At 38.8% G+C, this 21,588-nt stretch overlaps 1 protein-coding gene and 2 long non-coding RNA genes across 3 annotated transcripts; 1 reads left to right on the top strand and 2 right to left on the bottom strand.

The window, feature by feature from the left end:
- Positions 1–5,670: 5,670 nt before the first annotated feature.
- mid1ip1a (MID1 interacting protein 1a) lies at positions 5,671–7,336 on the bottom strand. The gene is made up of 2 exons (XM_034186784.1): positions 7,202–7,336; positions 5,671–6,964 (listed from the first exon to the last, which is right to left on the bottom strand). The coding sequence occupies exon 2, from the start codon at positions 6,804–6,806 to the stop codon at positions 6,333–6,335; it is 474 nt and encodes a 157-aa protein (XP_034042675.1). The 5' UTR covers positions 6,807–6,964; positions 7,202–7,336; the 3' UTR covers positions 5,671–6,332.
- Positions 7,337–10,321: 2,985 nt separating this feature from the next.
- LOC117524976 lies at positions 10,322–21,577 on the bottom strand. Its single transcript, XR_004564926.1, has 3 exons — positions 21,340–21,577; positions 18,627–20,966; positions 10,322–10,336 (listed from the first exon to the last, which is right to left on the bottom strand). It is a non-coding gene; the product is annotated as an uncharacterized LOC117524976 (long non-coding RNA).
- Positions 18,427–18,776, top strand: LOC117524977. The gene is made up of 2 exons (XR_004564927.1): positions 18,427–18,595; positions 18,629–18,776. It is a non-coding gene; the product is annotated as an uncharacterized LOC117524977 (long non-coding RNA).
- Positions 21,578–21,588: the final 11 nt, after the last annotated feature.

The raw sequence follows: 21,588 nt of genomic DNA, 5'->3' as shown, positions 1-21,588 counted from the left end.
TGCGCTCTGAGGGACAAAAAGTATTGCTCAAAGTTGTGCGCACTTTGTTAAGAATTGAATAGAGCAAAAAGTTACACTACATTTGCTGTTAGCCAACTGAGGCAGCATTTGGGACCCGGCCTTTGGCAGTTACCTCTCTTTAGTAAAGGAATGCTCAGTTAAGGAAGTGAAGTGATAAGTGAAGTTATGGAAGAAGATGGCAATGGATTTAGTCAAGACAATCAATCCTTTTCACAGACTGCATCCTTGTCAAGGCAGAAAAGACTCATTTGGAGACCAAAATGTTTGAGACAAAAGCCAATTTTGAACCTATACTAGTCATAAGGTTTAATGATGATCTCAGACCCCATGGAACTATTCTAGATATGATACTAAAAACCTAGAAAATTTTATATTGAATTTTACGATTCCACCAGAAGAAGTTACACAGGAAATCGATAAATTGATGGCAGATAAGGTAAAATAAGGATTGTTTCAGACTTTGCATGAGTTTATTCACAAGGACATATGCGAATGAGCGCTTTGCTATTTGGTCTGCCTGTAGGGGGCTGTGTCTAAACACTGAAGCTACGCAGACAGAAAAGGAACATCTATCTTCAAAACCCACTTGGTCCAGCTAAGGGTTGTGTAAGTACAAAAGCAACTAATTCTTCTGTTAGACAAGAGAAAAAGCACCAAACTATTATTAGATGGCTGCTTAGAAGAGCTCTGTGTAAAGGTATGTATGCATTGATACACTGATTCTACAAATACCACCATATCATCCCTTGAACATAAAAACAGTTGATCAGCAGTGTGCGTGTAATGGTGGCCAGCAGGTGTCGCTGTGCAGATGTAGTTAGTAAACCTCACTCCCAATAGCTCAAAAGGATTCTCTGGTCACAAGGCCAGAGCCCTGGGTTTTAGCCTTCTGGTTAGAGAGTCTGACTCCCTTGCTGAGGATCATGAGTTCGCGTCCCGAGGGCAGAGAATGGAAGGAGTCATAACAACACAACGCAGAGTGCACCCACTACATGCGCACGTGTACAGAATGTCAGAGAGCAGCTGTTTACAGGCATTTTATATGTGGGGTTAGCCATGTTACTGACGTAGGTTCAGTCTTCTTTTCCATTTGGCATTGAGATAATATAAAAATAAAGGAAAAATACTGACATGACTTTTTTTTTTCAATTCTGAGATACAATAAGTTGCAGATACAGGTTCTTTTTTCAGAAGATATTTCTAAAGTAAACCTGCCAATCCCAGCATGTGCATGTGCGTGCACATGTGTGTAAGACAGACAAGATTCATAAAATGCAGATGGGTGTGTAGCATGGCCTGACTGAAACTCCAGTGGCAGGCATTACTCAGTATCAGGTGTCGAAACAACGAATAACATCATTTTATTTTACCAACATTGGATTTTTTTTTTTTCAACTTGCCCCAGTTGATCGAAACCACCACAGCAGATCTGGTACAGATCCATGTTCAGTGGCCACAGGGATCTCACACCAAAAAAGCAAGCTATCCAGCATGTACTAGAAAATATTACACATGCTGTGAAACAGTCAAGTTCACTAAGAATAAAACCCCTGAACACATTTCTATAAAAATGTGTCATTTTCATATATATTAGCATGGGGCTGTAGATTTAAGTTTGACCTCCGACCTTTATCGTATACCAAACCTAATCAAGACTGAATCTCTTCTTCCCTGCAAAATTTGATCACAATCATATTTGGAGTTCTTAAGTTGTGCATCTCTAACACTAAAATACCCTCAGCCATATATAAATATATATATATATTTATATATGGCTGAGGGTAGGATTACTTTGAAATTGTAATCCCAAAGTAATCAGATTACAAGTAATCCAAATGTATGTACATACATACATGTAATCCACAGGTATTCTTTTAAAGTGATCCTACCCAACCTTGTATATATGTGTGTGTGTAAAATTATACATTTATTGTTATTTATATTAATTATTAAGATCCAATTGTCTTAGCTGCAATTTGTACATGTTCAATAAAGCCCCTCAATCAATCAATCATAAACAATATTTATGTTTATAAGCTTTTGACAAGTGTGGAATTTAGCTTTGAGTTAGCGGAAGTCAGCGTGCATGCTGACATCCACAAAATGTCTTGTAAATCACTCCAGACGTGGTATTAGGTTACAAAAAAACGCATTTTCAGTTTTAGAAGTGTTTATTTCTTGCTAGATTTTCCATAATATATGTCAAAGTGGTTACATTTATACACAAACAAAACGGTTTGGAGCTAGCCTGTGACATCACCACGTTAACGTCTGTGAAATGTCTTGTAAATCACTTCAGAGGTGTTATTGGGTTATAAAACAGCATGTTTAGTTTTAGAAGCGTTTATTTCTCACTAGCTTTTACAGAATATATGAGAAGCATGTAATATAAACACATAAATGAAGCGGTTTTACAGAGACCTGCCAGTGATGTCGCTCTACTCTGACTGGCTGTCAATCCCGTCACTCAAAAAAAACAAAAACAAAAAACACAAAGAAAAAACGTAACAGAATGTGACGTTTAAGTCTCTTAAAATACCTCTTAAAATAGGTCAAGGTTAGCCATGTTTGAACTTTTCCAAGGTCTGTGGCCCAAGAATGTTCCCTGTGAATTTGAAGACCCGGGCAGTAACAGGACTGGACTTATGCTGAGCACAGACAGACAGACAGACAGACGCAAAGTCTTCACAATACCCAATGGCCATATTTGATGGCCTCAGGTAAAAATGCATGCTGAGTGGATGAAAATCAAGGTCATTTTAAAATTCTACAGATAGTATGAATAATTGCTTTTAAATGCATAAAAGTCTTTGGGTTACTGTGCATGCTGTGTGACTGCACAGACCCACTGCGGCGTTCTAGTGTCAAAGTACAGGTGGGGCAAGGTGTTGCCCCTGGCGTGATTAACAAAGAGTTGTGTATAACCTGTGGGTGTGAACCAACTACTCTCTGTTAACATATTTAACATTGCTGACGGCTGACGGCGACGTTGTCATGGCATAGTTATTAGTTATGATTCTTGTATGAATTAGTTGAATCCCTATAAGGCCATATCCACCATCTGTGTTACAACAGTACAAAGTGCTTTGGACTTTTTCGGTGCAGGACACTTTGTCTTGTGAGCAACACCCAGGAAAACAGAAGGATAGTTGTGAATGACGTGTTTTACTCTCTGTGTCTAAGTGACACTTGTTAAAATAATAATTCCCATTGTCACAGAACAATTGCTGTGGCTTTTCAACGCTGTGAGGAGTGATGATGCTGCCAATAACAGAGATGCTGAAACATCAGTAAATTTAGATTTTTTTTTTTTTGTGAATTCATTCATTTATATATATATATATATATATATATATATATATATATATATATATATATATATATATATATATATATATATATATATATATATATGGTTTAAAAATGAATAACACAAAGTAAAAAACACAAAAAAATGTTCATTTCCCACCAGGGAACACAATAAATACATAAGTGGTCACAAGTAAATACTATTGAATGAAAATGGAGATAGTGATTCCATCTGCAACATCAAGCTTTTTTTATAAAGTCACAGTCAATGAAATATGTTTGCATGTGGAGCGCTTTTATCAGGTTTCTGTGCAGCGATCAAATGTTTGGTTGATGTTTCAAAACCTGTTTGTCTAGGTGTGTGTGTGTGCCATATGCTTATTTGAAATACTGCTCTTAAGAGTATAAAAATGATTAGATTTTCTGCATGAAGAGATTGTTAGGGGGGCAGGTGCCTTTAACGTGGCTAAAATCATTTCTAGATTTACCATTAAAACATGTTTATTTGACATTTTGATGGTCAAAATCTGATCCCATACAGGAAGACATGCTGCAGTAATGCATTACTCTCTTCTTATTGCCTGCTTTTTCTGACAAATGGAATTAAAATTTCTTACAAATGTTTATACATTTCAATTCTGCAAATACACATAATCAAGTGTTAAATTTCAGTTTATTGTGTAGTTAGTGGAAATGCTGATCATTATGGAGAGAAGGAATCTATGGAATGCTGTTGATAATCCAGATCTGGATGCAGATACAGAGATTAACTACACTGAAAAATGAGAATGTTTGAACCAACTTAAAAAAGTGTTACAATTTGTAAAAAAAAAAAAAAAAAAACCTGAATGAATTGTTTGAACTTAAGTTTGAAAGTTAAATCAACTCTAACTTACAAACTTTATTTCAAACAGCTTAATTCATTCAGGTTTTTATAAATTGTAACACTTTAAGTTGGTGCAAACATTCTCTTTTTTTCAGTGTAGAGGGCCATCAGAGAGCGCATACCTCTGCCGGGACTCAAAACAGTCCGCGGGGGGTGCTGTTTCTCAAAACTATAAATGACATGGAAGCCAATGGAAGATATGACTGAGTAATTAATTTGAAAAATAAAAAAAAATTATCGTGAATCTACAGTCAAACTAAACACATAAAAAGTGGTGAGCAACTGTCTCTAAATCGAGCTTTATTTGGATCCAGATTTAGCTGAAAAGACTAATCCTTTTTCACATAATGAGAGAAAAAAAACAAAAACAAAATAATGCAAAACAAATAGAGAGAATTCATACTAAAAATTGTATAAATTTTATTATATAAAAACAGCTGTGTGCTTATAAAAAGCATGTCGTTATTTCACAGATGGATTTGAACATCTCCATTAACAGTTTGAGAACAACAACAATAACGTATCTCATGGAAATCCTCAACATTCTTATGCAAAGAATTATCATCCGATTCCAGTTCATTGACCGTGTGGGGCGATCGGAGATCACTGGCGGCTGCGGGGAGCATCCTGCCTCTTTCCAGTCTGCATACGCAAACACGACATGGGACTGCTGCACGAACGCTGACAAGTGAACTCACTGACATCACCAGCATCAATGTCGCTCTATCTTCTGCCAGTATGCAGCTCATGTCGTTCGTGCAGCACACTTCTCCAACTTTGAAATAACATTCGACTCTTGAACACACACACTTAGTCCAATTAAGGGTCGCAGGGGGCTGGAGCCTAATAGTCACAGAGCGTGAGGCGGGGTACACCCAGGACAGGATGCCAGTCTGTCGCAGGGCCACATATAGACAAACAAACACAGTCACACCCGCACGCACACCCAATGGACAATTTGAAGTTTCCAATCCACCTAACCTGCGTGTCTTTGGATGTGTGAGGAAGCCGGAGCACCCGGAGGGAACCCATGTAAACATGGGGAGAACACGCAAACTCCACACAGAAAGGCCACAGGTGGGAAATGAACCCATGACCTTCTTGCTGTGAGGCAACAGTGCTAACCGCTAAGCCACCGTGCTGCCTCTCAAACATACAATGCAAGTTAATAAATTACACATTAAATAAAAGATTAAATATGTTTCATTTGTGCGTCACAGGAGCTGATCGCATGTGTACAAACAGAAGAGCTGTGTGACTTATTAGCTCTGAGAATTGATTCATAGTTTAAGTTTTTCAGCAAAAAAATAAATGCCCAATATTTGACGTGTTTTCATTTTATAAATGTGATGATTATAAGTCTATACCACAAGGACAGACTAGTTTAAACTGATTTTAAAACTTGTTTTACATTTTTTTTAAAAGAGAATTGTTGGATCAACTTAAAAATGCTACAATCTGTAAAACTCAGTTGAATTAAGTTAATCTGAATGAACTAAATTGAAATTTAGACAAATAAATTAATTGAGTTAGATAGCTGTTTTGACAGTCTAATTTAAACTGATTTTAAAACCACTTTGAAATTATGTTGAACTTTTTTGCTGAAAAAAAGAGAATTGTTGGACAAACTTAAAAAAGTACTTCCATTACTAACACTCAAATGAATTAAGCTGATCCAAATTAATTTAAGTAATATTTCTGCAGACAACTTAATTTGGACAAACTTAATTTACTTGACTGTTACCAACTGAAGCAATTAGTTTTTTAATACAAAACCAAAGGTGAAGTGGTTTAAACGGACTAAATTTGAGATTGATGAATACATTTTGCTTGGTTATTTTAGTCATATCCTTGGAGTTTTTTTAAAAATTGGGCATTTTAATATTGTACATGCTTAAACAACAAATCAATAATGAAAACAAGTTAACTACAGGTGCACTACTTTTGAGGAAATGGAAAGTACACAGAGTCGCTTCCTTCGGGATCAGCACATCAACAGTCAGACCGACACCAAGCTGCCTCTTGATGTTTCACAAAGAGGCTCATGTGTAACAGCAGCTTCAGACATAAACCAGTTCAGTGACTCCAAAAACCGAGCAGCAGGGTTGTGCTGGTTTTACTGGCCCCATCCTCCGATGCCAACCTCCTGTTTGTAGCGTTTCGTCAGACAGTTGGCCTGCTGCGTCAGCTTGGCCAGTACTCCCTGGAGTCCGGTCAGATGGTACTGGAACTGCTTCTCCAAATCCTCCTCTTCCTCCTCTTCCAGCGAGGAACACGACGAGGATGCGGCAGAGTTCCTGCGGGAGACCGTCCTGCTCTCTTTGCGCCTGTCGTCGGCAGTGGCGCACCGCACTCCCCACTCGATGTCTCTGCGGATGGACTTGAGCAGCTGATAGTAGCTGTACATGTCCGCCTCGTCCACGTCGGACTTGAGAGAGCTCATCTCACTGTCCTCGTCCAGCGGCACGTCCCGCAGCAGGCTCGGCACCATGACGGTCTGGTCCATGTTGTTGACGGCGCCGATGAAACGGTTCATGGCGTTGAAAAGGGAGTTCTTCTGGTTGGAGGTTTCGTGCAGCTGCATCATCATTTTGCCGAAAGGTGCAGCTTTTTCTTTTTCGGCAGTTCTGGGCTTGATCCACTTAGAGAGTTGTTTCCGGACTCCGTGGTACACTTCTTATAAAGTGGTTTCGCAGGGCGGTACCGCAACCTGTTTGCCCGGTTTTATTGTAACCCGAGGTGAATGACCTGAAATAACACACAGACAGACGTTTGGCACATTTAGTAGGAGCGGCTCCAAACGAATCGTTAGAGTATGTCGGAGTGAACACAGTGTCACTGCCTAATCAAACATGCAAATAACAATAAACGCGCGCGCGCGGCAGTTGTTTATGCTGGATGCGCTGGAGTGGAAGCCGTGCGTAATTACGCACCGCCGGAGCTGCCCGTTCTGACCGGCGGCGCGCGATTACAAAGTGGACTTACTGTGAAACTGCCGTAGCGCTCTCTCCACAAAAAAATTGCCTGAAAAATTGAGTCACCAAATCCCACATTCTGTTGCAATGAGCCAGACAGGAAGGAAAACTGGATGAGGCCCGCAGGCGCGCACCGGGTATAAATATTCATGAACGGGGCATCAGCCCACTGCTCAGACTTTCCTTCAAAGCCAATCAGGTTCGGCGCAGAGGCGGGGACGATCCCAGTTATGACCTAAGAGGACAAGCTCGTGTGAAAAGGAAAAAAAAAACAAAAAACAAACTAGTAACACGTTGACCTAGCTGTCACCGTTTAAAATTTTAACTTTGCGCCAGTCAGCGAAAATAAAGTGAAGGTTCTGTGATTTGGCCTGTTTTCATATAAAACATTGAGATAGTCTGAGAAAGCAGAGCGATGCTGTCATGTGAACAATTGATTTACCAAATTTAGTGGAAAGAAGAAGGAGACTGTCCTTTAATAAACGTTCTTCAATTATGGAGTGCATCTAGAAAAAGGGATGGATCCAGGATATTTTTGATGTTGATGGTTTGATGTTGATTTTGCTGCTGGTGCTGTGGAGCTCCTTCCTCCAAATCAATATACATTTGCGATGACAGCAAGCCCTTAAAAATTCCTGTCTTTGCACAGAACACAATTATCCAAATTATATTAAAATAACATCATCAGGCATCTGTCTTGCTGCTTAGGAGCACTAAGCTGTGCATGCACTGTTTGCATATGTTTCCCCAAGTAGAACTGCAGTTGCGTCATGAAACATTCGTCCTAAAACTTGTGCCAAATACCCATGCAGGTCTCTACAGTCTTTCAGGTTTTTCACCTCTGCACAAATTAGTTTAAAAAAAATATATAAAAAGTGAAGTAATCTTTGACAAAGCTGCAAGGGTTTTTAGAGTTAAGATGAAAAATGCTTACAGTGCTTCCAGCTTTAAGAAAGAACTCAACAGCACAATACTGCAGGTTTCTTCCCACATCAAATTTGTGTTTACGTCATATTTGTTTTCCTCCTGATCAAATATCCATCTGCCCTTGCACTTCACACGTCACTTTGCCTGAATAAATAGTGCATGTTTGAATCTTGAAAGCCTTGCTGCTATTACATTCTTTTTTAAAACACTGTTTTCACATGAATCAGTTCTTGGGTAGGGTGGTACGGTGGCTTAGTGGTTAGCACTGTTGCCTTGCAGCAAGAAGGTTATGGCATTCCTTCCCACCTGTTTTTTTCTGTGTAGAGTTTGCTCCGGCTTCCTCCCACCTTCAAAGACATGCAGGTTAGGTAAAGTGGACATTTTAAATTGACCGTAGGTGTGAGTGAGTTTTTCTGTTTATATGTGGCCCTGTGATAGACTGGCACCACTTCAACTGACTTGACCTGTATGTCTTTTGAAGTGGAAAGAGCCAGAACACCCAAAGGAAACACACGCAAACACGGAGAGATTATGCAAACTCGACACAGAAAGCTGGAAAGCAATCCTACGACCATCTTGCTGTGAGGCAGCAGTGTTAACCACTAAGCCAGTGTGTCGCCCGTTGCAGTGTACTCCCTTTTCATAAATGTGTGTAACATATACTATTTTAATTTTTGTTGTTGGATACCAACATATACAACAACTGAGTCTGCAAAAACAGAAAGACAGAATTAATGTCATGAGCTCCTGGAGTGAAGGTCAGTCTTCTGTTTGTCATTTTGACATAAAGGGTAAACACAGATGTTGAACTCTGTGTTGGTACAGCAACATCAGTGCCAGGCTCAGATTGTAGAAGATGTTATTCACAAACCAGGAGATCCCTGAGTGCCTCTGCACCTCCCACTGCAACATCGTTCAGTAGTTTTTAGGACAATACATTATTATGTTGATTTAACTCAAATGAATCAAGTTCATTTTACATGGAAAAATTCAGATTCCGATTCTTTATCATCATTGTTTACGGAAAAAACAACCAACTTTAAAAAGTTGTTTCAGTCGGTAACGCCTAAATAAATTAAGTTGTTTGAACTTAGTAAGTTAGATCATCTAACTTACAAACTTAAATTTGTACAACTTAATTCATTTAGATGAAGCAATTCATTTAAGTTGGTTCAACTATTCTCTTTTTTCAGTGTAACAAGTATAAAAAAGGTAAGGTGCAAGCCTTTCAGTGCAGAAATTTAATAGTTTTTGGTACTTTACATTATTATGTTGATTTAACTCAAATGAATCAAGTTCATTTTGCATGAAAAATCCTTCAATTTTAAAGTTCTTGAAGAAGACGAAGAAGAGGAAGAACTATATAGTCCCTGAGGCTAATTAATGCTGGTTCTTTTCTCCAATTCCTTCCAATAAATTTTGAACAGTTGTGCAAAATGCCATAATTTTTTCATTTTTAGTTCATTTGATAATCCAAAACCTTTGAGTTGTTTTTACTACAAACGATAATCGAAGGAGGCTTGTTGTGTTCCTGAAATAAGCATTTATAAAAAAAAAAAAAAAATGCAAAGCTTGAAATAAAAACCCATTTACTTAAACATTTCTATGGTTTTATCATCATTGTTGAATCCTAGAATGTGTAAACATGAAGTATGAAAATTTCTAAACTGAAAAGTAAACAACTCCCTCACCGTATGTTCAAGGGTCATGAGTATTTACTTTTCAGAAGAGAAAGGGTTAAATGTACATTCCTGTTTTTAATCCATAATAATAATAATAATAATAATAATAATATCAGTTTGAAGTGAAGCAGAAAGCCCGGGCGGGGGGTGCCTCAGTTTCCTCGGGGTAACACAAGTCAAGTGTCTTTAGGACAAGATACATCGATTGCACCTTAAAACAAGTTGTTGCACCAGCCGTGGTTTTGTCCATTTCTCTAACTGTGGCTGCCGGTAAACATGGGGACTCCCACACAGACCCACTCCGAAAATAACCCCGTTTACCGTCAGCAAGGCACTGCTGGAACGTGCTGAGTCTGAAATCTGAGCTTCTGTCAACATGTCTCCTTCTGCTGAAATTAGGAAAGTGTTTTTTTAGCCTTCACGAAAGAGGTCATGTTTTGACCCACGTCTCTGTGTTGATCTGTTTGATGACTCTCATGAAATGTATTTTTTTGAACAGGATCCACTAAATTGTATTAGGTTCGCTGAAAACAAAACTCTTAAGTTCATATAACGAAATCAACTTGTATTCTTTTAAAAAAATATTTTAACTTAACCAAAATGCACATTTTAAGTAAACTAAGAGCAAAACGTTCATGTAAAGTGCACAAGTCACAGAAAAGAGAGAAAAACAAATGAAACTGTAGCACTCAAATGAATTAAGTTTGTCCAAATTAAATTAACAAGTTGGCACAAAATAATACTTAAGTTAATCTGGATCAAGCTAATTCTGAGTGCCACTAACTGAAACATTTTTTAACCAACAATTCTATTTTATCAGTGTTAAAAATCAGTTTTCGTTAAACTTGGTGAAAATGTAAAAAAGTAAAAAAAAAAAAAAGATTGGATGCAGAAACAGGCAGAAATTTTTTTGTTTGCTTCGTTTGTCTATCTGCAGAGCCATCTGACAAAAAGGCTACGATATTATCACAAAATAAAAAGTATGTGAACACTTGCATCATGATACATATTTGACATTTAACCTCAAGAAATTACAAATTGTGCATTTGTTGTAAAATAACATTTATTGAGTTAAAACAATGACACAAAAACAAAATATCCCACCAGAAACCTGTGAACACCTTGTTTTTTTTTTTGTTTTGTTTTTTAGTTTTGCTGGAGTCAAGGACAAATTTCACACACACACACATAAAAAAACACGTCCTGAGATGACCTGCAGGTCGCTGTATTTTCTGATCTGATCTCTAAAATGTTGACTTGAAATCGTTACATCCACAGTTGTTTTTGGGCTCGTCTCTTTGTGTGCAAAACAGTTTTGATCTGATTTGCATCAACCTTGGTGAAATAGTTGAAAATCAACCAGGGAAGAAAAGAGAAGGTCAAAGGTCAAGGTCATAGAGAAGGGCCTAACTGTGTGTCTAGTGCTAATAGAATGGAATATTTACAATAGTTGTTTGAGATCACACGTGCAGTTTTGTGAGCTATATGAACCTTGGCCTTGCGTGATCTTGAAAGGTCAAAGTGAAGGTCATATAATTGCATCCATATCGACTGATGGATCGGATTGGAGTGAAATGATAGGATTTTTCTAGTAAAGATGTGAGTTTGATTATTAACATTAGCTGTAAACACATGGGCTAGTTTATAAGATTAGTCGCTGATGTTAGTCTTTAATGTGGGTGTGTGTTGCAGCTAATTCAACACATTACAATACCAGGGGGAAGTCAGTGAGAGCCACGTCCACGTCTTATGTGTGACACCCGCTAATCATTATGATTCAGCAACATAATACATGGCTCTGTGCCAACTAACTAATGTTTCATCCATGTGGGCTCCAAACTGACTTATAAACAGTTATGACTTTGAGACTGACCTGTCAAGGTCACATGAAATCTCAGGTCAAATGATCGGCTTTAACGGAATTACATTGACAGCAACATGTGGGCACATTTTATTTTACCATTAAAATGATCTGTGATTGTTTTTCAGTTGTCATCAAATTATCCATATGTGCATTTACATTTAATTTATTTCATTTTATATAGCGCCAAATCACAACAAAGCTACCTCAAGGCGCTTCACACAAGTAAGTTCTAACCTTACCAACCCCCAGAGCAAGCACACAGGTGACAGTGCTAAGGAAAAACTCCCTCTGATGATACTGAGGAAGAAACCTCATGCAGACCAGACCCAGAGGGGTGACCCACTGCTTAGGCCATTCTAACAGTTACAAGATTTTGCAAAGTTTTACAAAGCTGGAGAAACAGAAAACAACATTAAAAAAAAAAAACAAGGTGTATTTGATGAGAAGACCATGCAGGCAATATTAAGTATTATATAGTGGCTGAGTGGATCCTTGTCATTTGATTGGTGGCTTGTATGTCACGTGACATGGATTATTCGTACCATTTGCCATTGTGTTACATTGACCATGCAATAGTTCTTTTTAGTGTGCAATTTTGGTGCTATATGAAATATGCTATTGCATGACCCAACCACCGAGCGCACTCACACTACCAGGGGCAGCGTTTAGCTAAACATAGTGGACTTTTTTTGCTGGTAGATGATGATTTGAAGGAGCTAATTGACACTGCTAATTCTTGTAACACATACATAAAAAAAACCAAACAAACAAAAAAAACAAATCCACTGTAGGCCGTCTGGAGGCATGAAGAGCAGTTAGGATGAAAAGCTGGACAAATTGCTGACACGATTTTTCACTGGAGTGAGGAAAGCAGACAGCAGCCTGTACACAAAGTCAGTGGCCAGCATCACGGAGTACTGAGAACAATTTTGGACTCATATTTGAAGTTCGTGTTGGACTGTTAAGCACCAGTGAGGAACACCAAAATGTAAGTCCCTTTTCTGTTCTTTATAAATTAATAAAATATCAGATGACAAGGATCTATTTTTGCTGTGATATAAAACAAATAATGAATGTTTTTCCATTCTTTCAATGGTACAAATATTTAATTTGGTGAAAGCTGGAACGTACCATTCAATGAAGCCTCGTTGAATAATACGTTCCAGCTTTCACCAAATTAAATATTTGTACCATTGAACTCATAAACATTCATTATTTGTATAATATTAGGGATTAATAGTAACTATAGGTGTATCTGCCTTATTAATACTGTAAGCACTTGGCCCAAAATTTATTTTAGCCTGTGACTTTGAATTTTTAATACATTTTTCTCAAAATCAAACCATTTTGTCCTTGGCTGACTCACAGTCATTCCACCAAGTTGGGACCAAATCAGATCAACCTGTTTGAATTAGTTTGCTCAGAGAAGAACAGACAGACCAGTAAGTAAGACCCTTCGGCTGCTCCCTTGTTTTTACTCTGGGTTGCCACAGCAGATCCATGTTTTATCTGCATGCTGATTTGGCACAAGTTTTACGCTGGATGCCCTTCCTGATGCAACTCCACATTACATGGAGAAATGTGGCAGGGGTGGGGTTTGAACCGGGAACCTTCCGCACTGCATGCACTGCAACAGTATGCAGGTGTAATTAGCCACCAAGTTTACCATCTTTATTGCGCGTGTTGAATTTAACACATTGTTACACAATTTGTAAAAGTGCTTTTTTTGTATTAACATAATGGAAGTTTTTATTTAGTTTTGGGTTTTTCTATTGAGATTTTGAATAATTCTCCTTTCAAATCCTGATATTTGAGTATTTTCAGGTCAAACATGAGTGTTCCCTCTTCTAAAAATTCAAACATGGTCACAGATTGGCTTTTTATGAGTGGCGGGTCGTCTATGTGCTTGGTTTGGTCCTGGTGTAGCTGAAATTTTTAGTTTCATTGTGTGACAACAGTGAAGATCCAAATAAATCCAAATTAAACACAGTTAAGGTCACATCAGAGTGTTTTAGATTTGAGGCAGAGCAGCGGAAGTTGGATCATCTAATGTTCCGGATCAGAATGTTCTGGATATGAGGCAGTGAACCAACGTTTGAGAACTTGCCTTTGTGCAGGAATGGAGAGAATGCAAACATGCACGCAAAACCTGCTGGGTGAGTCTGTCTCATTCTCTTTTGCTTCACACGGGTTTGCTCTCTTGGGCACGCCAGACAAACCAAAACACGGGCTGATCTTATCGTGACGTTGTTGATCGGCTGATCCCAGATTGGAAAAACGAAGTGTCTCAGCAGAGCGGGCGCGCACGACTGCTGAGCAGAGATCAGCTGGGAACAAAATGCTCCCTTTGCTTTCTCAACAGACCTGTCAATCTGCAATATCCCCCCACCCACCCCCAATGTTCCACCTGTCAAAGGACACACGAGAGCTAAGTTTGACAAAGGAACCGCTTCGGAAAGGTTTCATGTGTCGTGTCGGAAGCTGAGCACCCACCGATTACAGCGGGTGTCATCATCATCATCATCCCACAGGCTTCAAAGGGAAGAGCAGGAAGACACAGCGGGGAAGGAGTGGGGCGCTGCATAACACGAGCAGACAGCTTGAGTGGGAACTTTAGTACTTGTCAACACGACTGCGTGTAGCAGATAAAGTGTGAGCCAGAGGTGCTGAAAGTTCCGTGGGGAAAGTGCATGAAAAGCAGCGATTAGAAAGAGAGAGAGAGAAAAAAAATCAGGTGCAAATGTAATGGAAAGAAACTGCAGCTGTACATTATGATCAGCAACGTTTTCCTGTGAGATCATGTCAAATGTGGAAAATCATTCCTTGTTAGAAACTTGGAAGATTCTTGAAGGTGTTAACGCACTGTAGTTAGGTGAGATGCTGAGAGGTAATGTTAGTTATCCTACATGAAGGTCATTGTGAGATATTGACCTCTGACAATCCAAAAACAGAAAGAAGGACAAAAACATGTGACAAGAAGTGACACACAAGAGAGTGGAAGGTATAACAGCTTATATATAACTCAGTAGTAGCACCCATAAACATGCAGGTAGGCAGGTACACAGACAGACAGGCAGGCATTCAGACAGGCAGACAGACCAACAGGCAGGTAAACAGGCAGAGAAACAGAAGGCAGACAGACAGGCAGGGAGGTAGACAGATAGACAGACAAGCAGATAGACTGACAGGTAGACAGACAGACAGGCAGGCAAGCAGGCAGGCAGGTAGACAGACAGGCAGGCAGGCAGGCAGATAGACAGGCATGTAGACAGACAGGCAGGCATGTAGACAGGCAGGCAGGCTGGCAGACAGACAGAGAAACAGACAGGCAGAAAGGCAGACAGACAGACAGACAGACAGGCAAGCAGGCAGGCAGGTACACAGACAGACAGACAGGCAGGCAGGCGGTCAGAACAGACAGGTGGTCAGACAGGTGGCTAGAAAGACAGACAGTTAGACACACAGGCAGGCAGGTAGACAGACAGAAAGGCAGACAGGAAGGCAGGCAGACAGGAAGGCAGACAGACAGGAAGGCAGACTGACAGGCAGACAGACAGACAGGAAGGCAGATAGACAGCAAGGCAGACAGAAAGGCAGACAGACAGACAGCAAGGCAGACAGACAGGCAGGCAGGCAGGCAGACAGACAGGCATGTAGACAGACAGGCAGGCATGTAGACAGACAGGCAGGCAGGCTGGCAGACAGACAGAGAAACAGACAGGCAGAAAGGCAGGCAGACAGACAGACAGGCAAGCAGGCAGGCAGGTACACAGACAGACAGACAGGCAGGCAGGCGGTCAGAACAGACAGGTGATCAGACAGGTGGCTAGAAAGACAGACAGTTAGACACACAGGCAGGCAGGTAGACAGACAGAAAGGCAGACAGACAGACAGGCAGGCAGACAGGAAGGCAGACTGACAGGCAGACAGACAGAAAGGCAGACAGACAGGAAGGCAGACAGACAGCAAGGCAGACTGACAGGCAGACAGACAGAAAGGCAGACAGACAGGAAGGCAGACAGACAGCAAGGCAGACTGACAGGCAGACAGACAGACAGGAAGGCAGACAGACAGCAAGGCAGACAGAAAGGCAGACAGACAGACAGCAAGGCAGACAGACAGGCATACAGACAAATGGTTCTTAAGTCATAGTATTTTACTCCACTACCCAAACTGTCAACAGGGATCAGAAGCCTTGGTGGCAGCAGATGCAGATTTTGAAGAAGAAACTGATAAACAAGCTTATTTTTATTTAATTTTGTTGCATTTTCACCTTTTTACACCCAGGCACAGCCGGAGCGCATAACAACGATTTTAAAACACATGCAACATAAATGAAATTATTAAATTATGCAGAACAAAGACAAAGTGATCTGTGTAAAAAGACACTTTAACCCTATGAAACAAATTATTCAATCCCACAGAATACACAGTAAATCAAAAAAGTCTGAATATTTCACGTATATTCTCTCGATATAACCAGGGATTAAAATACAGTTTTCACTTGTGGACACTTTGGGAAAATGTTGCTTATTTCAAGGATAATTACTCTTGGTTGAGATCCAGAAGCTGATCTGACAGTTTCACAATAACAACTTTGATTATTACTATAGAGTATTTTTGTCAATAACTTAAAGTAATCTGATCAATAACTGTTTAAACTTCAGTTTTTATAACTGTTTGTTTGTTTTTATTTTATGACTGAGTGGATAAGCTAGATGACTTATTTTTCGCCAAGTCCGTTTTCCACTGATGGCACAGCGCCATCAAGTGGCCCAAGCAGGGTAATTCTATGGTAACGGAATTACAGTCCCAGCAGATTTTTATGGTGAGCTCAATTACAGCCAGACTTTCTTGTCACTGTAATTCCATTACCATAAAATTGGCCAGAATTAATTGACACTGGAACTTTTTTTTTTTTTAAATCAAGGGCTTATTTATTTATTTATATTCACAGCTGGGTAGCCAAGTGGTTAATGCACTTGGTTTCAGTTCAGAAGGTTCCGGGTTCAAATCCCACCCCTGCCACATTTCTCCATGTAATGTGGAGTTGCGTCAGGAAGGGCATCCGGCGTAAAACCTGTGCCAATTCAACATGCAGATCCACCTTGGATTTGCTGTGGCGACCCCGAGTGCAAACAAGGGAGCAGCCGAAGGGACTTACTATTCACAGCTGGGTATTCCGGAAAATCTGTATCTGATTTCCACAAGACACTATGGAATGATCTGCAGTTATAAAGAGAAACAATCCTGGACATTATGTTGCTGATCTGCATCCAGATGCAGATTCTTTATTTTTATTTTATATTATTTTTGTTTTTATTTTATATTGTCTGATTAAAAAAAAAAAATCAAATCATTTGATCTTGATGACTGTCAGTCAACAGCTGAATTTTCAAACAGATATGGAGCAGAATCTGAATCTGTCACAGTGAACTGGCAAGGCAGATGTTAAAAACATGCAATAATGTTAATGCCAGTGGAAAAAAAATAAACAGACAAAAAACACAGTAAACTGATTCTTGTTGCCCTTGAATGTACTGTACTGTATATACATTTACATCACTAAATGTAAATAAACCTTTTAAGAAGACTGATTATACAGTTAGCTGCTTACCTTAGCCTCCAGTCCATCCCATATGGCTGCTGTCTACTGAGGCATTACAAGCTGATTGCCAATTAGGAGATCTGTCTGACAGAATGAGCCCTTAACTGGCAGTTGACTTGTAATGCCTCAAAAGAGTACAGTGCCACCGGATGAAATGGAGGCTAAGGTAAGCAGCTAACTGTATAATCAATTGTTTTAAAAGGTTTCTTTATATTTAGTGAGGTAAACATGCTTACCTTTACCTCTACAGGAATCACCTCTGTGCTGCTTCTAATGACACTTTCACCTGTTCGGTGGTGAAAAGAAGCAGTTCATTTTGTTTGACTTGCCCACACTATTGCATTATGTTATATAGCTGGTAAGACTGCAATAGTACCTGCATTCTAAATGAATATTGCACCACTTAATTTAATTTTTTGTCCAAACTCAAGCATCTAAAATAGAGCCTAGGTAAAAAAAAAAAAAAAGTTGAAATTTGCATTTTAGGTTGTCATGAAAGTTACTTGTTAATTTGTATTGGCCTATTTGATATGTTTAAAAATTAAAGCACTTTTTAAAGTTGGCTCAGTGTGTTTTCAGTGTGTATTGTGTAAAACTAGAAGTTTCTGTGATTTATTAATAAAGACAGTCAACACTCTCCTCAGGGCCTCTCAACTCTTGAGTCATTCTAAATTCCAAAACTATCCTGATTCAGGTACAAGAAACTTTCTCCATCCCAAATCAAACACTTGGGCTTCTTGTGTTTGCAAAAAGAAGTCAACAAAATTTATTATTTTGTATGTTTATTGATAGTAAGACCACGGATGGTGACTTTAGTCAATAGTAGACAGCATGGTGCAAATTTCAGTGTCTGGTGACCTCATGTGGAAGCAGGATGTATTACACTTTGTATTTACATGACAATATCAGTTACAGAAAGAAAAATAAGTTTTATTGTGCTGGAAAACATACATTCACTAATTAATTTTACCATTTTGAAAGCAATCATTTTTTTTTAACAAAAGCCAAATACTGATCAAAATGAAACATCAGGATTTGTAAAACTGAGACACACGCACATTTTGTACAAAAAATGAAAGGAAATGAAATACTTAAGGTTTAAGACAAAGTCAAACAATAAAGTCACACTTAAAAAAAATACACAATCACATAGTAAAAGTGAAAACTTAAAGGGACATGCTTCTGTAATAGTTGAAGCTCAAAACAGTGCCCCTTGTGGTATTTTCAGCTTCACACCATTTTTTGTTTCAAAAGAGTTCATGTCTGAGTTTAGGTCACACAACAAAAACAATGTGGAGCTGAAAACTACAATGTAAAAAAAAAGTTGACAAAACTTAAAAATGTAAGGCTGAACAGATGTTTAAAATATTCTCAACATAAAGATATTAGTTTCATCAGTTTACATTGAAATGTTTGCTCAGACTGATATTATTAAGTTTGGCCAACTTAAAATTTTAATTCAGATCAACTCAGAATTGCAAGTTCACTGATAGTAACTTCAAAATAACAAGTCTGTTTAAAAATGAGCTTGTTGTGGTATTCATTCATTTTCTATACCCACTTACTCCAGTCAGTGGTCACATGGGTGGAGCTTATTCTTGCATACAAATGTAATTGTACCTTTGAATCCATTTAATCAACAAAGTCAAGCACAAGTCAAACTCAAACACGATTAGTATAAAGGAGTTGTGCTGTGTAGTGTCCATGTGTAGCAGTGGTAGAATATTTTATCGCTCCATACTTGACAATATCTTGTGCGACTGTTCTATTTTGTTAGTTGAACCAAAGCAGATGGTCACCACCCTAAATCTAGTTCCTTCAACTCACAACTGTGAGTTGATCTGAATCAAAATTTTAAGTTGGGTAAACATAACAGTTTGAGCAAATGTGTTGAACTTAAACTGATGCAAATAATGCCCTTAAGTTGACAAAATTCAAAATGTCTGTGCAACCGGTTTTGCATTGTTACAGTGCAGAATCTGTAGGGGGCGCTGTTTCGCTCTTGAACGATTATGAAAAGTAGCACCCCTTCAAATGCAAGCCAAACTGAACCAGCTACGAGTTTCACATTGCTGTCAACCAAACGGTGGCCACAACAAAACGATCAGCGCGAGCTTCCTACAAACTATCGAACAAATACAGATTAGCAGCACAAAGTGCAGAATCAAAACCCTGACACGACATTTACACCAACTAGCCTTTTAGAATGAGAAATGTCATGTCATCATATATAAATTACATATCCAGTACATATCTACAGACTGAGAGGGTGACGGCATGTTAGTGCGCTAATTCTACTAGCACAGCTGGAGTCCCGTGTTCCCGTTAATGCTGCCTCACTGTAACACAACAAAATAAATCATAACCGCAGTTAAATGGTTCAGTAAAAATCACAGCACTTTGTTGTGCCAAACCGCTTATATAAGTGCTTATATACATACATCATCATCATCATTATTATTATTTCAACATTATTGCTTCAAACGCTGAAGCCAGAACCTGATATGTTGGAATTCTGCATCCCATTTTTAAATTAGACTATATTTTAAAGATGACCACAGTCTGCAAACAGACTTCAAAAAGCAAAAATATGCTGTGTTTCAGGTGTAAATAAGAAACTGTATGTAGATTAACAGTATTCCTTAACCACTATAACTTTATTCATTTGGTCTGCAGGGTGAAATTATTTATTGTTAGAATTATTACTAATATTGGCCTCATCTTAAAATGAAATTAAAGTCATTAAAGGAGAAAAAAAATCTCTAAGATTGACTAAAAAAGTTTTTCTTGTATTATCTACATATATGTTTCATTTTCACTGCACACTCGTCTGCATTTGCCTAAACTCTCATTTTATCACAAGCAGCATTTACTGCGTCACAGACTGAACAGGCCAATCACAGCCCAGCTCCAATGTGATCAGGCCAATCACAGGGTGGCTGGGCGGGGCTCAAGGACTTTCATTTGCTCTTGCAGGGTTGTGCGCTTGCAGCAGCTTATTTAATAATTTTTTGTGAAAAAAAATAGTCGAGCAAATATTTTGATTATTAGTATTATTACATTTTTATATGTTTATAGCAAGATTAAACAGATTAACTGTCTGATATCGGGGTTTGCGACAAAAGTTCTATTTATAGCATTGTTACATCATCACTCCGCATTTTACAGTCCATAGTAGACACGCCCCCAGTCTCTGAGACCTCCCCCCACAAGAGTCAGATACAACAGAGTGGCGGCATGCATGCTTTGCAATTGTGACCATCAGAGGGCGCTGTGATCTATGGGGAAACGGCACAGTTGTTTTACAACAAAGGCTTTAACAAAAGTGTTTTTTTTTTCTTTGTTGTTTTTTTTTTTAACTGCACCATAATTGGTCTTGATTTTTTTGACAGCCAAAGTAATTACCTCATCCAATGTCACCATGCTTGCGCAACAGCTAGGTCAAGATGATGACACAAGAGCTCTCAGCCAATCAACATCCAGTGTTAACGTTAAGAAATCAATGATTCAGTCATGACTTTCTTCAAAGTCCATGCTTGGATCCAGATCCTGTTTTTAGAGACTGGAGTTAGAATGGGGGGCTGGAAAATCGAAATGAAATCCAAATGAAAGAAAACGCAACCTTTAACTGCAACAGTAATTACGATTAGTGTTAAATACAGTAAAGGAAACGCTAACCATGGATGATGCAAACCTCTGTTAACTATCTTTAACTGTGACAGTAACCACATGATAAACACGATTAGTGTTAAGTATGACAAAGAAAATGCAAACTGCGGTTGATGTTTATCTCTGTTAACTCCACCTTTAACTGCAACAGTAACCACATAATAAACACAATTAGTGTTAACTATGGTAAAGAAAATGCTAACCGCGGTTGATGTTAATCTCTGTTAACTCAGTCTTTAATTGCGACAGTAACTACATAATGAACACGATTAGTGTTCACTACGGTAAAGAAAATGTTAGCCGCGGTTTGATGCTAATCTGTTAACCCAGTCTTTAATTGCGACAGTAACTACATAATGAACACGATTAGTGTTAACTACGGTAAAGAAAATGCTAACCGCTGTTAGCACCACTTTTAACCTGTAACCACATGATAAACATAATTAGTGTTAACTGTGGTTAGTCCATTATGCTAACCTGCTTTCCGCAGTTAGCATCATCCACATATCCTTGAAGACAACTCGTCAGTAATCAAACGTGCCGTGAGAATGTGTGATATTAATGTGGAGGTTAAGTGTGACGACATTCAGCATGTGAACTCGACCAAACTAAGATAGCGACTTCTTAGTAGATTTGTAAAGCTGGAA

The sequence above is a fragment of the Thalassophryne amazonica genome, chromosome 14 (genome assembly GCF_902500255.1).
Source record: "Thalassophryne amazonica chromosome 14, fThaAma1.1, whole genome shotgun sequence".
Lineage (NCBI taxonomy): Eukaryota > Metazoa > Chordata > Actinopteri > Batrachoidiformes > Batrachoididae > Thalassophryne > Thalassophryne amazonica.
This window is presented reverse-complemented; position numbering and strand designations above follow the sequence as displayed.